General features: G+C 35.3%; 1 protein-coding gene across 2 annotated transcripts in view; it reads right to left on the bottom strand.

Moving 5' to 3' along the window:
* LOC136026541 (2-hydroxyacyl-CoA lyase 1-like) overlaps window positions 1-22,880 on the bottom strand; it is a 63,055-nt gene that overhangs the window by 3,614 nt on the left and 36,561 nt on the right. For both annotated transcript variants that reach the window (XM_065703224.1, XM_065703223.1), the window contains exons 4-9: window positions 19,245-19,421; window positions 15,511-15,752; window positions 13,042-13,227; window positions 10,144-10,219; window positions 8,486-8,575; window positions 2,116-2,495 (exon numbers count right to left, since the gene is read on the bottom strand). In XM_065703224.1, coding sequence (XP_065559296.1) covers window positions 2,116-2,495; window positions 8,486-8,575; window positions 10,144-10,219; window positions 13,042-13,227; window positions 15,511-15,752; window positions 19,245-19,421 — 1,151 coding nt within the window. The remainder of the gene's footprint in view (window positions 1-2,115; window positions 2,496-8,485; window positions 8,576-10,143; window positions 10,220-13,041; window positions 13,228-15,510; window positions 15,753-19,244; window positions 19,422-22,880) is intronic.

The raw sequence follows: 22,880 nt of genomic DNA, 5'->3' as shown, positions 1-22,880 counted from the left end.
ACCAAAAAATTCGAGGGCAACTAGGTTTATCAGGATTTATCAGTTTAGAGTGTATGGTACAAACAGGTACTTCGTTTCTTGATGAGGATAACGTATTTTGAATCAGCGATACTAAGGTGTTTTTTTTAACTACATTCTTTTGTCATATTCAAATTTTGCGTACTTAAAGAAAAACAGGGAGGTCGACATTATCATCGTCATTACTGTGGTAATCCTTTAAGGACGTAGGTGAAGCTTGATATTTGCGAAAACCTAAATTTAGATCAGGATTTTTTTTTTTTTTTTAAAGAGGGATAGACATATAGTTAAAATTTACAGAACATACAACTTTGAAATGGAGGAAGTTTACTTCCCCTAGGGTCTGTGCTTCCTATATCCCCAAATTCCCCCAAAAGAAAACTAAGTCCTTTGAAATATTTCCGAAAATTACACAAAAACTGATGATTTGCACTTCCTGTCACTACTCGTATATTTGTTGATGTTAATTTTCGAAGAGATTTAGTAGAAGTCTACTTTCAATGGAGGAAAGTCGCTGAACCCCCCAAAAACTCAGGGACAGTGAGACACTGAGGGTAGGGGAGCTCTTTCGAACCAGTCTAGGAGGAATCTCAACTCTCCCTTCCCTATCGCCAGGAATACATTCGACCTTCAGTTACACCATCGCTAACATCTTAATTTCTACCAATTCCCTTTACTTGAAAGCAACTTCTTCAACAGTTTTTTTATATATGGATAGACTCTTTTACTTCATCATAAGACAACATCCTTGATCGTAAAAATAGTAGAACTAGTTTAAATTTGTTCCTTCTGAATTAGGATAGAAAAAAGTTTCCATAATTTAAGAAAATTCAAAGTTTCTTTTGGGTTCGACAAAAAGCATTGATTGGGCCTTTAAAAAGGCAATGGTACTTACTCCCTTTGTTATGTTTCTAGAAGCATAGCACCAAAATGTTCGACAGACACTTGGCCTATTTAATATAGCAATTTTACCACTTGTGTAAATTTAACCATGGCTAGATGTAGACGGGGTATTGAATTATCAAAGCTAATTTTATAACAGTATTAGTTTGTATTAGTTGTTTGCATTAAAAGCAATAGAAATAGGTAGCTTTGAGCGCTCTAAAGTGTTCAAGATGTATTTCTTACCAGTATCCTTACCAGTAAGGATCTCAAAGACTTTCTTGCAGTCTCAGTCCGAATCGGTTATGAGAAGCTGCCTGCTGAAGAATTCAAATTTCTCCCAAAAAGATGTTATTCATGCCATGGAGTTGGTCACTTAGTGGTTAATTGCGTATTGACGCCTACATGTGGTCGTTGTGGTGCTTCTGATCACACATCCATGAAGGACAATATGTGCATTAAAGATATGTTCTGCATTTTATGCAAAAAGAAAGGCCACGCATGCTACAACATAAGATGTCCGGCTAATAAAGCGATAATCAATACGAATTTCCTACTAAAATGAATGCAGTTGCAGTTGCAGTTGAAATGTATGCAGTTGCAGCGTGGAATTGAAATGGAAATCTCTTTAACCGTTTGCAGAGTCATCTGCAGAAACGCATCTCTTTAGCATATAGCCGTGTTGTAGTTTATAAGCGTGTAGTTTATTAGAAATATGCGCAGTACCTCTTAAGGTTTCCACATGGACAAGTAACCGTATTGTGACAAGTCGGTATGGGATTATCGACCCTAATGAAGCGATCATAGCCAAGATCGCCAGATATAACTCTAATATTGTTACTCATCCTTGCGCAATTATTTTGAGGAAAAAATTTTTGTTTTTGTAGTTAGATATCCATTTGTTCTTTATTTTTCTTGTCTGAAAATATTGCAGATTATTTCCCAAAAAATATAGCTTGATTTTCTTGTAGAATTTATTGTTGATATGCAACTCTCGATCAAAGCACCTGTTCTAACAATTATCAATCCACATTGTTGATAAACAGTGGGGTTCGCCAGAAAAGGACTATATCCGGGGTAATGGGGAGCAAATGATTCAGAAATCGAGGACTATAAAACAATTTTTAATAAAAAGCGAAGTCGCGTTAAAAAAAAAAAAAAAAAAAAAAAAAAAAAACAACATATTTAAATAGTTGATACTGAGCTGAGACATACCTTTAAAGCGTTTTCAACAGCAGAATGGAGCTCTTTGATTGATTTGCAAACATAACCCTTTCCCCCATACATCTCTGCCATCTTTTCATATCGACATCCAGGAGTGAGCGATGTAGGTGGCAGTGTAATCGCTGGATCACTTCCATCGGCTAGATCATGAAAAAGGCCATGGTCCAATCCAGCATAAATGCCATTGTTATTTACAACTATTATTATCACTGGTAATTTGTATCTTGACATAGTTTCCACTTCCATAGCGCTGAAACCAAACGCGCTATCACCTTCAATGCAAACAACGCGTTTTCGAGGTGAATTATCGCGACACCAAAGGGCTGCGGCAATGGCGTAACCAAATCCAACTCCCATTGTTCCAAATGTACCTTAAAAGTAGAAAGAAAAATGAATTTATGAATATAATATGTTTTAAATTTTTGAAAATGATAGGGTCATGCCCTATAAGATTAGGTCGGATCTCAAGTAAGTTTACAGTAAATACATAAAGTAAATATAAGAAATATGTCAGAAATATTTCCGGCCTAGTCTAAATTCTAGTCTGTTCTTGTATTCTAATTACATATACATTTCTGGATAGTTTGGAGGGGGGCTTTGGAACCCTTCCTTACACTTTATAGTTGATAGTAATAGTACTTACTAGATTTTTAACAAAAAAGTTTATATAGGTCAGAGGAAAAAATTAATTCTAGAATAAAAAAGATAAATTTCAAAAGCAAGCGCTAAAAAAGCGTCGATATTCTCCTGCATAACTAAGTAGATCTATGTAGAACAAAGTAGATATACATGTAGAAGGAGGGTAAGCAGTGAAAGTAGAGTATGTCTACGACATATTCAAGCCGTTGCAGCTTCAATATAAGTGCACATACAATAAGCACGGTTTCAATAATAGACTGTAAATTTAGCGATTTCGAAAAATTTTAAGGTTCAATCTTGAATGGATATGAACTTTTCTCTTTTTAGGGGGAGAGGAGGGGTGCAGCCCCAAAACCTCATTTGAGTAAACCAAAAAAGATCTAGTTTTTTTGTACGATTCTATAGTTGATAGTAATAGTACTTACTAGATTTTTAACAAAAAAGTTTATATAGGCCAGTGGAAAAAATTAATTCTAGAACAAAAAAGATAAATTTCAAAAGCATGCGCTAAAAAAGCGTCGATATTCTCCTGCGTAACTAAGTAGATCTACGTAGAACTAAGTAGATATACATGTAGAAGGAGGGTAAGCAGTAAAAGTAGAGTATGTCTACGACATATTCAAGCCGTTGCAGCTTCAATATAAGTGCACATACAATAAGCACGGTTTCAATAATAGACTGTAAATTTAGCGATTTCGAGAAATTTTAAGGTTCAATCTTGAATGGATATGAACTTCTCTCTTTTTAGGGGGAGAGGAGGGGGGCAGCCCCAAGACCTCGTTTGAGTAAACCAAAAAAGATCTAGTTTTTTTGTACGTTTATATTTATTTTCAATAAAGTCAAATTTAGCAAGATGAGTCGGATTATGCTGTGAAACACTGTTATATTATATTATAATATACTATTATTATATTATAATATTATATTATACTGTTATATTATACGCAATGGAGAAAGATTGGGAGTTTAGAATAGAATTAGTAAGGATTGGTAAGGTGGCTAGATTTTCATCCAATGGAGAAAAATGGGTTAAGAAATGTCGAAGAAAGAGACCAAACAGCACGGGAAACTTATAAGAGGTGAAAAGGATGTAAGAATGGAGTGGAAAGTGTATTTAGAGTATTATAATGTTATAAGAGTGGAGAGTGGTCAAACTAAAAAAGGCATTACGCTAATGCTGATCACGCTAAAATATTTAGCGCTTTTAAAAAACTTTCCAATTAAAATTAAACAGCTCTTATTTTTCAGGAGTTCTTAAAAAACCAGGACAAACAGTCAAACTTTAGAGTAAAGAGCAAGACATTGAGGAGGGAGCAACCCCTTCATAAACAGAATAATTTCGTTCCTTTTTTAATTTTAATGCTCCTCCTTGCTTTCAGTTGAAAAAACTTGTTTTTTTTCAATTTCTGAATGTTTTTCAAATAGTGCCGGTAAATCTGGCTCAACCTCTGTAAAAAATTCTCTTTTCTCACGGGAAACTTCATCTTGGAAAGTTTCTCCCACGAAAAATACACCCCCTCCTTAAAATTCCTGCCAAACAATTCCATCCTCGCTGAAAATTTCCCCCTCCCCTCCAAACAATTTCTTGCAGACGAATCAGCCTGAAAAATTATTCTTACCATATTTTTACACTCTGAAATCCCCGCTTTCCATAAAAAAATTTTTCCACGAAATCAAAACACGCTGAAAATTTCAATACCCACATACATCCCGCAGAAAATAATACAAAATTCTAGGTTTTTTTTGCAGATAGGAGCTTGAAACTTCTACAGAAGGGTTCTCCGATATGCTAAATCTAATGGTGTGACTTTCAAGAAAATTCTTTGACTTTCATGGAGTGATTCTCTTCTTTTTCAAAAATCAGGCAAATTTTCTCAGGCTTGTAGCTTTTGATGGGTAACTCCATGCTTAATGAATCTTATATATTCGGAATATACGGTAATGACCGCTGTTGAATGTGATTGGAAACGTCGGTGGTTTCGAAAAGTTGTATTGAAATGTGTCCAGTGTTAGGCAATGGTTTAAGTGTTTGTATATTAAATATGATGTTCTCCAAAAAAATGAGGATTAATTCCACTGATTATGACTAGTAGACCCATAAGAAAAAAAAAAATTAAGATAGTTAGGTCAAATTTTACTGATGAAGGCTTATATGAAGGCTTAAATGGGGATCTTTTTTCTTTATATATTTGTTTTGGTCAGGTCTAAGAAATCCCGCTTCGCCTGATTTCAGCTGCAGATTTTGTCATATTATAGTAAACTCTCTTTCCTTCTGTCATATCTTCTTCTCTTCTTTGTTTTTCTTTGGTTGTTTTTTTTTGGTTTATTTTGTTCTTTTGTCTTTTCTTTCTATTTTTTGTCAGTAGATGTCTTCGTATTTTATGTGCTTAATGATTAATACTTTAATAGGTGAAATTTTTGTTACGTCATCTCCCTACTTAAAGACTATGAAGTCTTGTGGGGATCTCTTATTGTGTTATAAATTTGTTTTTGTTACTTTTTTTAAATATTAATTTTAAAAAACTTTTTCCACAAAATACGTTTTTCAAAAAAAGAGTAAAGAGCTCCATTAAGCCAAAAATGAGCAAAAATAAAGTCAAATAATCTTCCAAGCGTAAAATTACCACAAATTATTACTATTAAATAAATGAAACTCAAAACGAACAGAAATTAAATAAATAACCGACTGAAACTCAAACGAGCCAAAATTAAAATGAGTAGGGCTGAAAACCCCCATGCATTCTCAAAACCAAAACATAATTTGCGCTTTAATGAAAACAAAATACGTTTTGTTGACAATTTGTATAATGAAAAGAGAAATCACCAATGCAACAGCACAAACACATAAAAAAAGAAGACAGAAGGAGAAAAGGAAGACTGTTTTCCTACATTAGTGATTAATATATATATATATATATATATCAGCACTTGAATGAGGCCTTAACCCTACTCATCCATACAATCAAATAGGTCAAACAGCATAGCCATACACCCACATAGCGTCTTCTGATTTAGTTCGTATTTCCCATCAAAAATGTAAATAGAGTAGTCTGATAGTAGTAGTGATGGTAGTTGTAGCACAATTGGAAGCAGACAAATATTGCCTTTTTGATCATATCCTTTATCATTTCCTGAACGTTCCAAATTAATATACTCAGTTATTCCTGTGTTACACCCTTATGACAATCCTTATACACATAACGTGTTTTGATTTAATTCAACACTTCCCTCAACATTTTCTGAAAGGCTCACCTGAATGCCCTTCGTCTTTTTGGGAAGTAAAGTTCAAACATTTTTCAATAACATGTATTATGTGTAAACAATGAACAAATTGCCTAGCTTACAGCCTTTGTCCTGAGGACTGTGGGGAGGTTGACATCACCAAAGACATAATTACTGGACCTTTCAACATGGCTGAACAAAATAGATCTCTTAAAATTTTGATTGGATATGTTTTGGGGAATAATAGACTTAGGGGGGCCTGATTGCCCTCCATTCATTTTTGACTCTTAAAAAGGGCAATAAAACTTCCGACTTCCAACCAAATGAGCTCCATCCAATCCAAAGTTTATTCGACCACCCGTTCCGTAAAAAACCTTGTATGCCCCGGCATAACTTACAAGCCTTGCCAATGGGCTCTAGGGGATTTTGTCCAACCTAAAGACATTGCTATATGATTTTTGAACTATTGGTAAAAAAAATGGTACAAAAAAATCTCACAATTTCAATTGAATGCGTTTCGGGAAAAGAGGATGTCAGAGAGGAGGGGGGGGGCTAGTCAATCTCCATCATTTTGACTCTTAAAAGGGATCTAGAACTATAAATTTCCAATCGAATGAGTCTCTTCTACAGTTCACACGACAACCCCTTCCATAAAAACATTATATGCCCTTGGGGCATAGCTTACAGCCCTTACCCCAGACTCTGGGTGATTCTTTCAACCCCAGCGGCCATAATATATGATCTTTGGAGTATTTTTGAATAAATGGCCCGCTCAAAATTTCTTTCGGATGCGTTTGTGGAAAATGCGACAAGGGGGAGGGGATTGCCCCCCGATCACTTTGACTCATAAAAAGGGCACTAAAACATCCTATTTCCAATCCAGAGAGAGCACTTATAGTTTATACGACCCTCTCCAAAAAACCTTATCAGACCTCGGGGCATAACTTACAACCCTTGCGCTGAGGGCTGTAGGGGGGGGGGGTGTCATCCTCAAAGACACAATTTCCAAACTTACAACTGCGCTAAACAAAATGGATATGTCAAAATTTTGATTAAACGTGTTTTGGGCATCGATGAGCATAGGGGGGGGGGCTTGTTGCCCTCCAATCACTTTTGACTATTAAAAAGGGCAATAGTCCTTTCAATTTCCAATCAAATGAGCCTTTTCCAAAGTTTCTACGACAACATATGGCCATCTGAGATTTCAATCAGATACATTTTGGGAAAATACGAGGTGTGGTATCCACCCTCTAATCACTCTGAATCTTAAAAAGTGCACTAGAACTTATGATCATCAATCCAAAAAGCCTCCTCCGAAGTTTATACAACCACGCTTTCTGTATAAACCTTATATGCCCCCAGGGCATAACTTACAACCCTTGGCCTAAGGGCTGCAAGGAGGGGGGGGGGGGTCCATCATCAAAGACATAATTTCCGGACCTTTTTACTACAATGAACAAAATGGCTATACCAAGCTTTTCATTAGATGTCTTTGAGGAAATGGTGGGCTTGGGAGGGGGGTTTGTCCCCCCTCCCACGGCTTGGCTCCACCAAGCCGTCCTCCGTGCTCTACACAGAGAAAAAATAGACCTTTTGAAGTGGACTATAACAAAACAGAGCGAACACTACAACAAGCCAGTAGTTTTGAACGATCGACAGGCATTTTTTTTTCTATGCTGAGTACTGAGGAGTTTCGAGGAGTTCTTTGCCAAAATATCTGCTTTGGCATTTCGGTTTCTCTTTTATCAGCTGGTCGAAAATCACCCTCGTGTCTTGGAAGTTTTAAACCAATTTGGAAGTTTTAAACCTCATGCAAGTTTTAAACCAATAAAAAGAACAGATTTTATTGGGTTGATTCTCCTCTGCGAAACTGTAGTCAAATTAAAGTATTAAAAGTTTTCAAGTCACGCGACATTTTCATAGGCTTATTTAAATTTTTTTATTAATTTCACAATTATTATTAACAACTTAGTATTTTTTTTACAATATTTTTCTGTTTAATTCTTGGCCTGATAGTCGGCTTGGTGTGTTGCCTTATTGCTCTGTTAAAGTATCTTTTTGGGAACATTCCCATTACTGCTCCTACTGTAGACAAAATGCAAAATAAAATGCAAAACAAAAAATTTATTGAGAAACATTAGACTACGAATTGGCAGTTTTTAGAAATGAGGAATTAGAAAGTGAAAAAAGACGGAATTCCTTTTTAAATAAGCATTTTGCTTTAGTTTAACCCTCTAACATGTGTTGTCGTTTTTTGGTTGTTTTTTTTGAAGACTAGAAAAAAAGAAAATGGCTACCAAATCCCGACGAGTTGTTTTGTTAGTTTATTGACTATAATTTTTTTTCTTTTTAGTCTCAATTATATACAGTTAAACTCTCATTCACCCTGCGGTTGTCTTTTAAAGTAGTACTATTGCTAATATATAAAATCTAAAAAAAAAAATGGTGAATAAAACTCTGCTCGGGGAAAAAGGGATATAATCAAAGGGATATAAATTACCTGCATCGAGTCTGTGCCTCGGTAACTCGTTCATAAACACAGTTCTTCCAATGTCCATCGTGTTTGCCCCTTCACTAATAATCATGCAGTCTGTAAAGTGAAAACGCTTTCAAAAACACCAAGTCATGACGTACCTTCATTCATATTAATGGGAAATACTCTATTGGTAAACTGAGAGAGTCAACTTTTGGAATAAAAAAGTGTTTAGAAAGAAATGGTAGGAAATTGGCATAAACGCAATATTGGGTTTCGATGATCAGCCAAAACTGGGTTGAGGAGTTCAGGACATAACGTAACTGAAAAAACGCAAAAGACAAGCGAAATATAAAATAAAACTATTCCAAAGCTACAAATTCGCTCTTTTCTGTGCAAGAGAAAAGTCTTGGCTTAGTAGTTTTTGTTCTTGTTGTTTAATTATTTCTTATTTCTTTTTTTGTCTTTCTTTTTTCCTTCTTTTTCTTGTCCTTCTGTTTGATTTTAATGCTATTATTTAATGTTATGTTTAGTCTCCCACTCTGACAGGCAAAAGAGAACAGGCAAATTCTAATAGAACTAATATTTCTATGAAAAGACCTTCATCTGTGGAGGTCTATGAAAAAGACCTCCATATGTGGCTATGCAGTTTTTGGCAATAGTCGGTGGTACTAAATTTAAAAAAGAAATTTGCATGGAAATCAGCAAAAAATAAGCTAGAAAATTATGGAGCCAAAGATTTTAAGAAAGCCCAGTTTTTCCCTGAAAGAGTTGTATTTTAGAATCAACTGATCGTTTGTTTATATTTTTTACAGACGAAAAGCATTAATTTTGTCAGTTTATTTTCATGATTCAACGTGGCAATACTGACAAAAATGCCCTAAAAACTAAAAAAAAATTTGAAACGACGAAAAGGAATCTCAGAAAATAGCGATTTTAAGGAATGAATAGACCTGAGATGGATCCCGAGGAGGGGAGGGATGTTTTATTTCGATATACTTGCCACCTAAAATAGAAAAGAAATCCTATTTAATGTGGAACTTAATAGAACATATAAAAAAAAATCTTTTGGGGGCAGGGCACAAAAATTTACAATATAGTTGAAAACCAATTAATCAAAAGAACAGAAACTGCACGAAAATAGCAAAGAAAAATAAAACTGGTAACTTAGCTGTTAGGAAGATGATTTGCGCTTTGAGAAAAACTTTAAAAAAATACTCTTGTGAATTTACGGAATGGGAATTTCGTTTGCTTATTTGCGATAAGCGGCCAAATAAGAAAAAAAATAATCGACAATGTATAAGTTTCTGGGTCAAATGTTTATACTTAATTACCTGCTGTTGTCTACATTCATTATTGTCTACAGGCGGTGAACAATTGATGAGTTCAAAATGATATAGAAATTCCGCAGAAGGGATAAAATACTCTATTTTTTTTTTTTTTTTGCTTCTGTTCCTACAATTTTTAAATTAGTTTGATTATTTAGATTTTAATTTATTAATTTAAATTAAAATCAAATTCGATGGTTCATTGCGGCATCAATAAAAGCAAATTCGAAACTGTAACCAGATCATTATGAACTCAATAAAAAGAATGCTAAAAACAGTTGTTTCTTCTATAAAAAAGGGATTTTCGTTTTTATCCCCTTATCGGATACATGGAGCAATATTTAAGGTTGAACTTACTTTTTGGCAAGGTTTCCTGAATGCAGTGAAACACTGCATAATAGTTTAAAGGTTCTTCTGTATCTTCAGCACTTCTCTGAAAAAAGTGTAATATAATGCTGAGTCCAGGTAAGTCTAGTATAATGGTAAGTTTGGTTCAGTCTGAACTACATATTTTAGAGGTGTACCTATATATTGATATGTCTTGGTAACTCATACAAGGGTGAACGTGAATATAATAGTTCAGAGCTTTCAATTTATCTTCAGCTCTTCTCCAGAAAAAATTCAAATGTACTGGTAAGTGTAACATACTGATATTTAAAGGTAGACCTTATAACATCTCAAATAATCTTCTGCATCATCAGTACTTCTCGAGGAAAAAAGTCTATCGTAATTGTAAATCTTTCAGTACAAGCTCATGGCGAAGCAAATACAAGTACCCCATATATCAATCAACAATATCATAGAATAGAACGTATTTGAATTATTAAAATACTTAAAATGTCAAAACTAAGATATACAATCATTAAATTATTTACAAACGCCGTGGAAAATACCACAATGGACCTTTTCTGGTTAATATCAGGGCTATGACCAGGTCCAACCCTCACCCTGAGTTACACCAGACCATGAAAAACTAAACAGAGTAAAAATACGAGTATTCTGAGAGATAAAGTAGCCGCTTATACATTATTAAGTTATATTACTAATTGAGACGGGTATAGGAATTTATTTCGAAGGGTAACATAACAGCTCAGAGGCTCTTAAGTATCGTCAGAATTTCTTGAAAAAAAATCTAGTGTAATTGTAAATCTTTCGGTATAAATTCACAATAAAGCCGATAAAACTATCCATAAATCAGTCAACAAAATCAAAAACAGAATAAAATTCAATTATCAATATTTTTACGACTTGTAAACTAAAGTATACAATCAGAAAATTTTTTGTGAACCCCGTGGTAGGTACCAAAATGCAGCAACTCACGTTAATATTAGAGTTACGACCAAGTCCAAACCCGACCCTGGGTTATCCCTGATCTAAAGAATTAAAAAGCGCAAAGTTAAAAGTATTTAGGGGGATAAGGTAGCCGCATATGCAACTAAATTCAACTTATACTACTATATTTATAGGGGGGAGTGCAAATTCATTAAAAGGAGTTATTTCCAAAGCCCTCACAATTATAAGAAAAATAGAGGGACAATCTTGAAATTTTGATTTGTAGCGTTAATGACCAAGTTATTTGTTATGTACATATTTATACCAAATTCATAGTATAGCTGTAGTTGAGCGTTACCAGCTAAACATTGATTAGCAACCCTGTAGTAAAATATAACAAAATCTAAGCCAGGCGGTTAAGCATTTTCCCGCGAATCATACGGATACGGCGGACTATAGTAATGGAGATCTTACATCTATGGCATACCCGGCAAGCGATGCGCCGGAGGCTTAAGCAATACTGGTAAAAGGTCAGTCAGCCGGACCTCTATTTAAACGACGACAATCCCACAGAGAGAGGCGCTGTTTGCTCATTGAAATGTCTAAAAACAAGAATATTTATTGCTCGAGAGTACAAACTCTACACAGGCATCCTTTGCTTATCTGAAACAAGAGGACCATCAAAAATAGACTTGCCTTTACTCCTGATGGACAGGACTCCTTTCAATTCTTTGATTCCGGTTCAAATGATGGTTTGTGTTAGGTCGATGTAGGACTCCTTCTGAATAACAGAGCCACAATCAGCCCCTAGAATAGCAGGTCGACAATGAATGAGCTGTAGGAAAATTTTGATTTAATGACAGATGCGAGCAGTGGAGAAGACTCATGGGGTTTGCACAACTGCAAAATCAGCTCATACTAAATATCCTACTCAAGCATAAATCGTCACTCTGGGTATCTGCAGATCAAGAGACGAAAAAATATGATCTCAGCTCGGCTACATTCTAATATCTGGTCGTTGGAGAATCTCTATAATGAATTTCAGAGCCTCTATCCAAGTCAACAGGGACCCATCTTAGTTTGATATTGGATTCAGTCTGAGACAAGGTGGTATCCTCTCCCAATAGTTTTCCAACTTTGTAAATGGACTGGATTTTGAAGAAAGCCTCCGAGTCAGCGAGAGGCAAATCTGGCATAAGTCGTTTTTAGGTTTATATAAAAATGATATCATTTCACTTGTTGATAGATAAATCTATCCATCATCCATCCGTTCATCCATCATTCCAAGGGCAGAACTAAGGTAGATCGTCATAGAACTAAGGGATGAAAGAATAAACTGATTTTGGGTTGAAGCGTGACGGACAATATCCACAGGACTTGCATGCAAAATGGGGGACTGAATTTGCTTGAACTCAAACTTTAACATAGACAAGCAATGACGATGGAAGGAGCGGCAGTCCCTCAATTGGTGTGTGTTACTCTTTATTTATTGTTCCTCCCCACAAACGGTTTGATTAGTTTTTGTGTTTGTTGCTTAGACATTAAACAGTATCTTAAACAATTCCTAATTATCGATTTCTAACTATTTTTTTCCCCTTCAGTGAAAAGGGGAATAAACTACTACACTTCCTCACCTTCCTATTGGTTAGATACTTTTGGGATGGCTCTATTAACTGAAGTTCATCAAAAATTATATATTGTCTTTTAAAAATTAAATAAGAATTAAGAATAAACTACCCTTCCTGAATAAGGGATTGAACTAATTTTCTCATTTCCTTTCGATAATTTTGGGATGGCTTTATAAACCGAAGTTTGCTTAAAATTAAGGATTGCCTATTAAAAAATTAATTAATGGTTAAATAAAAATCAAAAATTAACCTTTCCTAAAAAAAGGAAGTAAACAACTTTCTCCCTTCCCATCTAGGGGGTATACCTTTGAGATTGCTTCATAAACGGAAGTATGCAAATATGTAAAATAGATACCTGATTGACTTCTCGATTCTGACACACCTTTTCCTTTAGCGACATCCACCACAGACTGCTATCCTTGAAAACGTGACCAGTTTTGACAAGTTCTTCCTCCAACTGTTTAGAAACAGTCCTCAAGTCACCATGTAGAGCCACAGCTGTGGGTAAACTTGAATGAAACTCTTCAGGAGATATATCGATCTGTCAGATCAGATAATACTGAATTATCAAATGGGATCAACAATAATTATATACATATTTTTTTAAGGGATTTTATCGCTAAATATACGGTAGTGAATAAAGTATAAGATAAATAAAGGTCCAAGGCCAAGTGTATATAAAAAATATATACAAAATATAATATATCCCGTGATCTTTTTTTTACACGGACAAGCAGCAAGTCTATTGCCATGTACCACTGAATAAAGTATAAGATAAATAAAGATTTACTGACATGTGTACACAAAAATAAAAAAAAAACCTATTACTCACATAAACGTATAATATGTCGGTGTTCTTTAACACGGACAAGTAGCAAACCTACCGCCATGCACTAAAATGTACAAAAAAAAACAAATAAACACAAAATATTACTATCAATAAAAATTTAAACTGGGTATGGATAAGAATGAAAACGTGGGGTGTCAAGGACAAACTAGTTGTCCTGAATAGCAATGAAATGTCAAGACCCACTTCGTGCTATTCTTTTGTTGTTTTTTTGGTCATCTTCATTTTATTCTTAAATTTCTTTTTCACTTTTTCTTTCTTTTCCATATATTTTATTTTATCACTTTTCATCTGTGGGTGTGACAACTCTTTATATGAGACATCGATCTTTGGAACGTATCACTGAACCATCAAATGGAATTAAAAGCAAAAATTTTCAAAAATGGAAAAAGTTTCGATATAGAAAGTTCAACAAACGAAAAAATTTTCATCCCCAAATGTAAAAAAACCGAATTTTTAACTTGATACTATATTAGGAGTACGGGGATTAGTTTCTTTAGAATTCTAAATTAGCAACTGCAAGAATCGAAATTATTTCGGCCAAGGCCCTATCCAGATGGGTTACCGGGTTTGATCCCCCCCCCCCTCATTTTCGTCCGAATCGTACAAAAGTAAAAAAAATGCATATAAACAAATTTTTGATGCGTTTTTAAACGTTTGTATTTGTACCCCCGTACAAAAATCCTGGTACACACTTGATCAATTGTAGCTCAATCTTTCACCTTAAAGTACAGCGTTGATCAGTATACCAATTGGTAAAACTGGTTCTCTACAATAAACCAATTCCATTAAACCTCTTCGGTTTAAAATTTAAAGCTCAATCTTTCACCTTTCAATGTAGCGTTGATCAGTATACCAATTGGTAAAACCGGTTCTCTACAATAAACCGATTCAATTAAACCAGTTCGGTTCAAAATCTAAAGCTCAATCTTTCACCTTTCAGTGTAGCGTTGATCAGTATACCAATCGGTAAAACCGGTTCTCTATAATAAACCGATTCGATTAAAATCTAAAGCTCAATCTTTCACCTCTCTGTGCAACGTTGGTCAGTATACCAATTGATAAAACCATTCCTCTACAATAAACCGATTCTATTAAACAAGTTTGGTTTAAAGTCTAAAGCCAAGTCTTTTACCTTTAGTGTAGCGTCGATCAGTATACCAAATGGTAAAACCGGTTTTCTACAATAAATCGATTCAATTATACCAGTTCGGTTTAAAATTTGAAGCTCAATCTTTCACCTTTCAGTGTAGTGTTGATCAGTATACCAATTGGTAAAACCGGTTCTCTACAATAAGCTGATTCAATTAAATCAGTTCGGTTTAAACTCTAAAGCTAAGTCTTTCACCTTTTAGTGTAGCGTTGACCAGTATACCAAATGGTAAAACCGGTTCTCTAAAATAAACCGAACCAATTAAACCAGTTCGGTTTAAAATCTAAAGCGCAATCTTTCACCTTTCAGTGTAGCGTTGATCAGTATAACAATTGGTAAAACCGGTTCTTTAGACCAGAGCAGAGTCATATTCCTCTGTTTATTCAAGAGAATCGTTGAAAGGAGATTCAGCTACATGAACGGTATTGCCAGATAAAGTGCTGGAATAATAGGGAATTATCTACGGAAACGTCAAGAAGCATTTGGTACCATACAAAGTTAAAAGCTCTTTTTCTGGTCATTCTCCAAAACACCTCACCTGAATATTAAAAATAGTTTCTACTGAATTCTAAATTAGTAACTCTAAGAAGCTAAATTATTTTAAACTCAATCATTCGTTTTTCAGTACAGCGTCCGTTAGTACACCAATTGGTGAAATCGGTTTATAAGCAAAGCTTTCAGATAGAGGAGATTCGATTGCAAGGACATCATTATCAACTAAATGGCTGAAATGTAGGAGGATAGTTTTATAGAGAAATTTGAAAAATATTTGGTCGCATGGGAAATTAAAAACTCTTTTTCCCACTATTTCAAATGGTCCTTACCTGAATAACCTTGACATCGGGATTAAATCTTGGAAGACGTCCAAAATGAAGCATCCAATTCAGTCTGGCACCAAACAAAACAACGACATCAGCCTTCTGCAGAGCCAAAGATCGTGCAGGTCCAACGCAGCACCTGTGCAAATCACTCACAACCCCCTTGCCCATTGGAGTAGGGAGAAATGGTATATTAGTTTGATTTACAATGTTCCGAATTGGGTCTTCGGCTTTTGCATAAGCAGCTCCTATGAAAAAAGGGACTTAACCAAAATTCAAAACTACAGGACAGTGAAGTGTAACTGCTACTTTATATAAAAAGGCAATCTAAGAGTTGTTCGCTTAGTTCCCTTAAGGGATCTAATAGTCTTAATTCCTTCAGAACTAAGGGTAGGATACTAGAGGTCATAGTAATGACAGTGGTCAAGTATGGCTCTTAAACAGGGTGCTCCAAAAGGCTGACAATAATATGCCCGACATGGGGACTCCGAAAGAGAACAAAATATGTCCAATATAGGTGCTGCAAAAGGGGACTAAAATATGCCCAACGTGAATGCTCCAAAACGCTGATGAAAATTACAAAAAAATTGGCAATTACAAAAAAATTATCTAAAAACACTTTTATTTACTCATTTCAATGACGGTATATAAAAAAAAGCTGTATGAAAAATCTCGTTTGATATTGCTAAGATAAAAAAAAGACTAATGTGTTTAGATCATTCTTTACTGATTATAGGTTGCGAAATATTGTGTTTCGGCCCACATAGGGCAAAAAGAAAACATGGCGTCCTCAAACGGCTTAGGAAGAGGTTATTAGCAAAGTGTTAAAAGAAGTAGGAATTTGGTGGGAGGGAGTGAATATTGAAGCCAGAATCACGATGGGAAGGAGGAGGAACTTGCGCAGCTAGATTAACCTCTGGCTTCTTGAAACTATAATGAACTATAATTTTAACAGTAGCAGTGATTAAATTTATCAAAAAAGTATTATATTGAACAAAAAAAAAACAGTTTTGCCTCCAAATAAATATTATGTTATGTTGTTTTTATTTATATGCTTAGATTTTATTTATTCTCATTACAATGTTTCGCTACTATTTCTTGTCTTTGTTTTTTTCTGTTTTTTTATAGATTTTTTTTTTTTTTAATAAGTTACTCCAATGTCCCAAACATATATGCTCATTTTTTTTACATTTTAAAACATACGAGGCGCTTTTTAAATAAGGTCCGTTTGAACGTAAGTACACAACAAAAGATTATTTCAAAAAAGTAAATTTATTTTAAGAAAGTGTTTACTTTACTCTATTTTTCGACATAGTTATCAAGTACTTTGAAACATTTATTATACCTCTTAACTAATTTTAAATAAAATCTTTATAAGAAGTTGTCACTGGCTCCAATAACCAAGATTTCACTGCCATTTTTACGTCGTTGTCATCTTTTTACCGGTTACCACTGAGGTGGCAACCGGTTGAACTGGAGACAAAATATGGGTTTCGCATATTATGCCTAAATTGAGGCAAAAGAACATGGAATGTAAACACACACACTCCCCTGAAAATTGGAAGGCCGAAAATCCTCTCTCCCAGCGCAAAATCATGCCGTCAGTGTCTGGGAATAGACATGGTCATTTTTTGGTCGACTTTATGAAACGAGGAGACCAATATCAATGCAGAAGCATACTGCCTAACACTTAGAAAGCTCCGCAGAGCAATTAAATAAAAAAAAAAAAAAACTTGGCATGCTGACAAAATAAAATGAAATTCTTCATGGCAATACAAGAACCCACACTGCTGGTAAGACCCATAATTTGTTGGACAGTTTTGGCTGGGAAGTTTTAGATCACCCACAATACAGTCCTGATTTTGCACCGAGTGATTACCATCCGCTTCTCCACCTGAAGCAACACCTCATTGGCAAACATTACAATGATGATGACGACGTAAAAAACGGAAGTAAATTCCTGGTTAGCAGAAAAGCCAGCAAGTTTTTATACAGAGGTTACTTTCAAATTAGTTGAGAGGTATGATAAGTGTTACAACAAACTTGGCAACTATGCTGTTTAATAGAGTAATGTATGTTCTGTTTGAAAATAAATTTACTATTTTTTAAACAGTCATTCGTTGTGTACTTATGATCAAGCAGACCTTAATTAAAAAACACACCTCGTACAAGTAAATCTTAATTTTCGTTAAACAAGATGTTTAAACTGGTTGCATTCTTGAAGGGAGGATTGAAAATCGAGAACTCAAGATTGTTTCGAGAAAAGGAGCTCTTGAGCCAATAATTGGAGAGGGTGAGAAGAATCCTTCCGAGAACACGAGTAGAATTATTATTCTGATTTCTTACAGATACATGTGCCGGGCACAACCAAGCACGTTTTACTTCCCTTTTGTGGAAATCTAAAGTAGAAATTTTAAGTAGAAAAGAAGTACTAACAAATAAAATGACCTTGCACTGACAATGAACTTGTTATGAAACATGCCTATATTGAGAAATATGCTAGATATTTTCAAGGGTCTGAGGATAGTTTTGGGTACTTGTTTGAATTATGTATACCAAACCAAATCTCAGCAAAAATAAGATCTAATTCCATTTGTTAGGGTTTAAATGAAAGAAAGGTTAATATAGGTAGGTCACACTTTAAATATGAAGAATTATCAAAAAAGGGATAAATAACCTCCAGAGCCATTGTTGGCACATAGGGTGAAAAATCGACATTTCAGTTGCTGAGTGTTTCTCAAGGGACAAGTAGCAAGCTTGTTGCCAGACCTTGCTGTGGCGAATATCGACCCCTGGGCTGCGTATTGCCAAGCAGAGCATCAATTCATTGTGCTGCAACAGGTTTGAAGAATTATGGGCTGCAACAAATTCAGATAGTTCGTTTTGTCAATCCAGCTTGGGCTAAATGAAAAGCAAATGATAAGTTAGTAGAGGAGGCTTTAATGATATAAGAACGCCATTGGGAGACAAAAATAGAGGGTCTAAAGTCAGTGTTGGGAAGGAGGGACTTACACCGCAGTGTTAGCCTTAAACGGTTTTATGCTGGGATGAGTTTTCAGCAATAGTAATAATGATTTTTATATAACAGATAATATCATATTTTATTATAATTGATTCACGAAGTGTGGCATTTTACCAATTTTAGTTTCGAATATTTGTCAATAGAAATCTTATTAATTATAAGCTGTTTTTACTTAACATGAATAGATTTTAAGTCTAATAGAGGCTTACACTTCAAAAATGTTTAGGTGGGTTGGAGATAAAGCAGTTTTAAATTTCTTTCCCCTTACCCCCGAGACAAAATTTAAGGTCCACTTAGTATCTTATTTAGTATCCTTAACATCCGTAATAAAACACGTCATATCACTCTCAGAACAAACCTTGACTTAGTAGACTAGTTTAATAAGCCTTGTCATTTAGAGATCTAGGCTGCTACAAACTTTTACAAACACTGCCGGGCCTTAGAGTACCTTAAAGTACCTTAAGTACCTTATTGATGGGGGTTTGGGTTTAGGGCCCACAAAAGGCTTTGAATATCTCTAAGAAATCAGTCATGCGTATATTCACCGGTTTGGGATCTTCCTGCACTCAAATCATCAAATATCATATTTAGTAAATGGTTATTTTTAATGCACATATTATTTAAATAATATGGGGCTCTGACCCCAATACCCCATCTCTGCGTGCGAGACAAACTCGAGACATCGCGTTGCATCACTATAGGGAGACTAGTCCATTACCTTTTCCAATTATAAAAAGGGGCTTTTCTGCGGCCAAAATCAGTTTGACAGCTTTCGCCACTTGGCACGGGCTCGCCATTGTCGAAGGTGGTTCTGGAATGGATGGGATCCAGTCAGTATCTTCTTCAGAGACCGTGGCGTTCAAAAGGTCACCCGGAAAGTCCAAATAAACAGCTCCTGTAAAATAACGTTCAACTTGAACAAAAAATCACAAAAACAAAGAATTAGCAAGACAGATTCAAACATTAGAATTTTCAAGATTTCTTCTTTCATTTTTCTTTTTTGACAAATTCATATTCAAGGAATGCCATTTTAGTTTTTTCCTTTAATTTAAAAGGTTCCCTGGAAGTCGTAATGAACAGAAAATTCACAAAAGTAAAGTATTAGCAAGACAGATTCGTAGACTAAAATTTCAAAAAACTTTATTTTTGCTTGGCAAATTTTGCTTGACAGATTACCTAAACTGAATTATCACAAAAAAACAGGAAGTTAGTAGACGTCCAATTGCCCATTGACCTTTGCCTTATAGAGTTGCCCCTAGCAAACATTTATGGATTTTGATTTATTGTATTGTATCAGATTATCAACGTTTCTGGACAACTTAGGTCTTTGCGTTGGCCCTGCAGTTTGTTTCCACAGCGGAGTTCAATCTCTGGGTCCCGTATTGAACATAGATGTATTGGGTGAGATTTCAGTTTTTAAAATTGATTCTTTAAAAGAATTTGATTCGTAAAAAAAAAAAAAAAGTGTCATTGAAGCCCAAAGTTTTTGTCTTGTTCAAAAAGAGGGAAATAAAAACCTGAACCCAGCAAAAGAAGAAGAATACAGAAGAAGTCAAACTTAAAACAAAAAGAAATTGCAATGAAAGAATAAAGGAATCATCCAACGAAGAGAAATTAGAGCGGCAATTAGCATTTACTTTCTACTCAATTTTAATAGAAAAAATAACATTCACACTTCTGATGATATACTACTACTACTACTACTACTACTACTACTAATAACTCACTGCAGCACCGAGCCGCCTGAGGCCAACACAGCTACGCACGCTCCTCCTCCAACCTAATCTATTTAAAGCCTCCCTCTTTACACCCTCCCAGGAAGTTCCCATTTCCTTTAAATCTTTATTTATGACATCCTCCCAACCCAGACAAGGACGACCTGCTTTCCGTGTAGCCCCAGACGGTTGGCCAAAAAGGACAATCTTCGGTAATCTGTCATCCTTCATCCGTAGAACGTGGCCTAGCCATCTCAACCTTTCTTTCATTATAGCCCCAGAAAGCGGGATTAAACCATACTTTTCGTACAATTCTACTGTTTGAAATACGGTCAGTCAGCCGGGTACCCAGAACAATCCGTAGGCAATTTCTCTGGAAAACATCTAGTGAATTTTCATCTGCTTTTCGGAGTGCCCATGCTTCGGAGCCATATTTGACCACTGTCATCACTGTAGCTTCCAATATTCTAATCTTGGTTTGTAGACTTATCTTTCTATTCTTCCAAACTTTTTTTAACTGTGAAAAAAACACCCTGGGCCTTAGCTATTCTACTTTTAACATCTTCACTGCTCCCACCATCTTTACTAATAATACAACCAAGGTAACTGAAACTCCCAACCTGATCAATCTTTTGGTTACCTAATGTCACCTGTTCATCTTCACTTATTCCTAGCCATAGTGACTTAGTCTTCTTAACATTAATTTTCAAGCCTATTTTAGCACCCTGAACTCGTAAAACCTCTAAAAATTCATTCATTTTGCTCACACTTTCATCGAATATGCTTAAATCATCAGCATAATCTAAGTCCAGGAGCGTTCTTCCTCCCCATTTGATTCTATGGTCTCCAATTGCCTTTCCTGTGCTCCTTAAGACGAAGTCCATCAAAATGATCCATATAAAGGGGGATAGAACACAACCCTGCTTAACTCCTGATTTAATACAAAACCAGTTGCTAACCTCATTTCCTACCTTAACGGCAGCAGTATTATTCTCGTACATAGCGCAAATCACTTTAATATATTTTTCAGGTATACCATATAACGACAAGACCTTCGTTAACGCTGTTCTATCAACAGAATCGAAAGCTTGCTCATAATCGATAAAACTGAGAACCAAAGGTGTTTGACAACGAAGGGACTTCTCAATTATTAACCTAAGAGTGAAAACATGGTCGACACATCCTCTACCCTTTCTAAAACCGCATTGTTCTTCCCTTTAAACTTTGTCTACAGCATGTCTCAGTCTAAAAAGTATCATATTGCTCAGTAATTTGCTACCTACAGAGACCAGACTAATGCCTCGATAATTACGACACTCACTCTTGTCACCTTTCTTATACAGTGGTTTAATTAAGGTTTTCCTAAAATCATTGGGTACTTCCCCTTTTTCAAAAATCATGTTCATAATCTTCAGTAGCTTAATCCTAACCTCAGAGCCACCATATTTAAGAAACTCATTAATCATACTATCAGCACCTGGGGCCTTATTATTTTTTAATCCTTTTAGTACTGTCGCTAATTCTTCCTCACTAAACAAATCTTCCTTCACATCCAAGGTATCACAAACTTTTTCATTTTCATCTATATCTTTTCCTGCAACTGTATCTCGGTTTAGCACATTCTCAAAATGTTCCGCCCATCTTTCTTTAACTTTTTCCTTATCACTAATTGTGGCCCCATTTCTATCTTTAACTGGGACTAGTCCTGATTGGCTACTCCCTTTCAATTTATTAACATGCCAGTATAATATTTTACTATTATGCCGTCTAGCCGCATCTTCCAGATCCTCAGCAATTTTATCCATCGCCTCCGCTTCACATCTCCTTAGTTCATATTTTAATGCTTTTTCCACTTTCTTTACATTCCTTTTGTTTTCATACGACCTATCACTCAGATAATTCTTATACAAACCCCTTCTACTCTCTATTGAACCTAAAGCTTTTTCACTAATATTCCTAGTTGCAGTCTTAGCACTCTTCCCTAGGACACCATCAGCAACTTCACAAATTGTTTTTCTGAAATTATTCCATCCATCTTCCACATTGTCAAATTTTAAACTCTCAAGTTTAGTACTCAACTGTTCCTGGAATTTTTTTCTCAAATTTTCATCCTGAAGTCTACCAACATCATAACTTTCCGGGAGGGAGTTACCCTTCCGAAATTTCAGCTTTAAATTAACCTTAGACACTACTAGATGGTGATCTTTACTTTTAACATCAATAACGGCACTCCTATACACCCTAGTATCTTGTATTGATCCTGCTAGTCTTCTGTTTACAATAACATAATCAATAAGGTTTGCTGTCTTACCATCACGTGAATACCATGTCAACTTATGGGTCATTTTGTGACCAAACACCGTATTGGTTATAACTAGGTTGTTATACCTACAAAATTGCAAAAGCCTATAGCCATTACTGTTTTCTTTTCCTACATCAAATTTACCTAGGCTAGGATACCATCTATCCCTATTTCTACCAACCTGGGCATTAAAATCTCTTAGCAAAAACACCACATTTCTACCTGGTACCCTGTCTATTTGCTCCTGTAACTGTAAGTAAAATTCATCTGAGTCACTAGTATCTCCATCAGTTGGTTCAATGGGGGCATATACTACTATAACTGATACCCTAAACTT

The sequence above is a fragment of the Artemia franciscana genome, chromosome 4, assembly GCF_032884065.1.
Source record: "Artemia franciscana chromosome 4, ASM3288406v1, whole genome shotgun sequence".
NCBI lineage: Eukaryota > Metazoa > Arthropoda > Branchiopoda > Anostraca > Artemiidae > Artemia > Artemia franciscana.
Note: the sequence above shows the minus strand (reverse complement) of the source record. Positions and strands in the feature narration are given on the sequence as shown.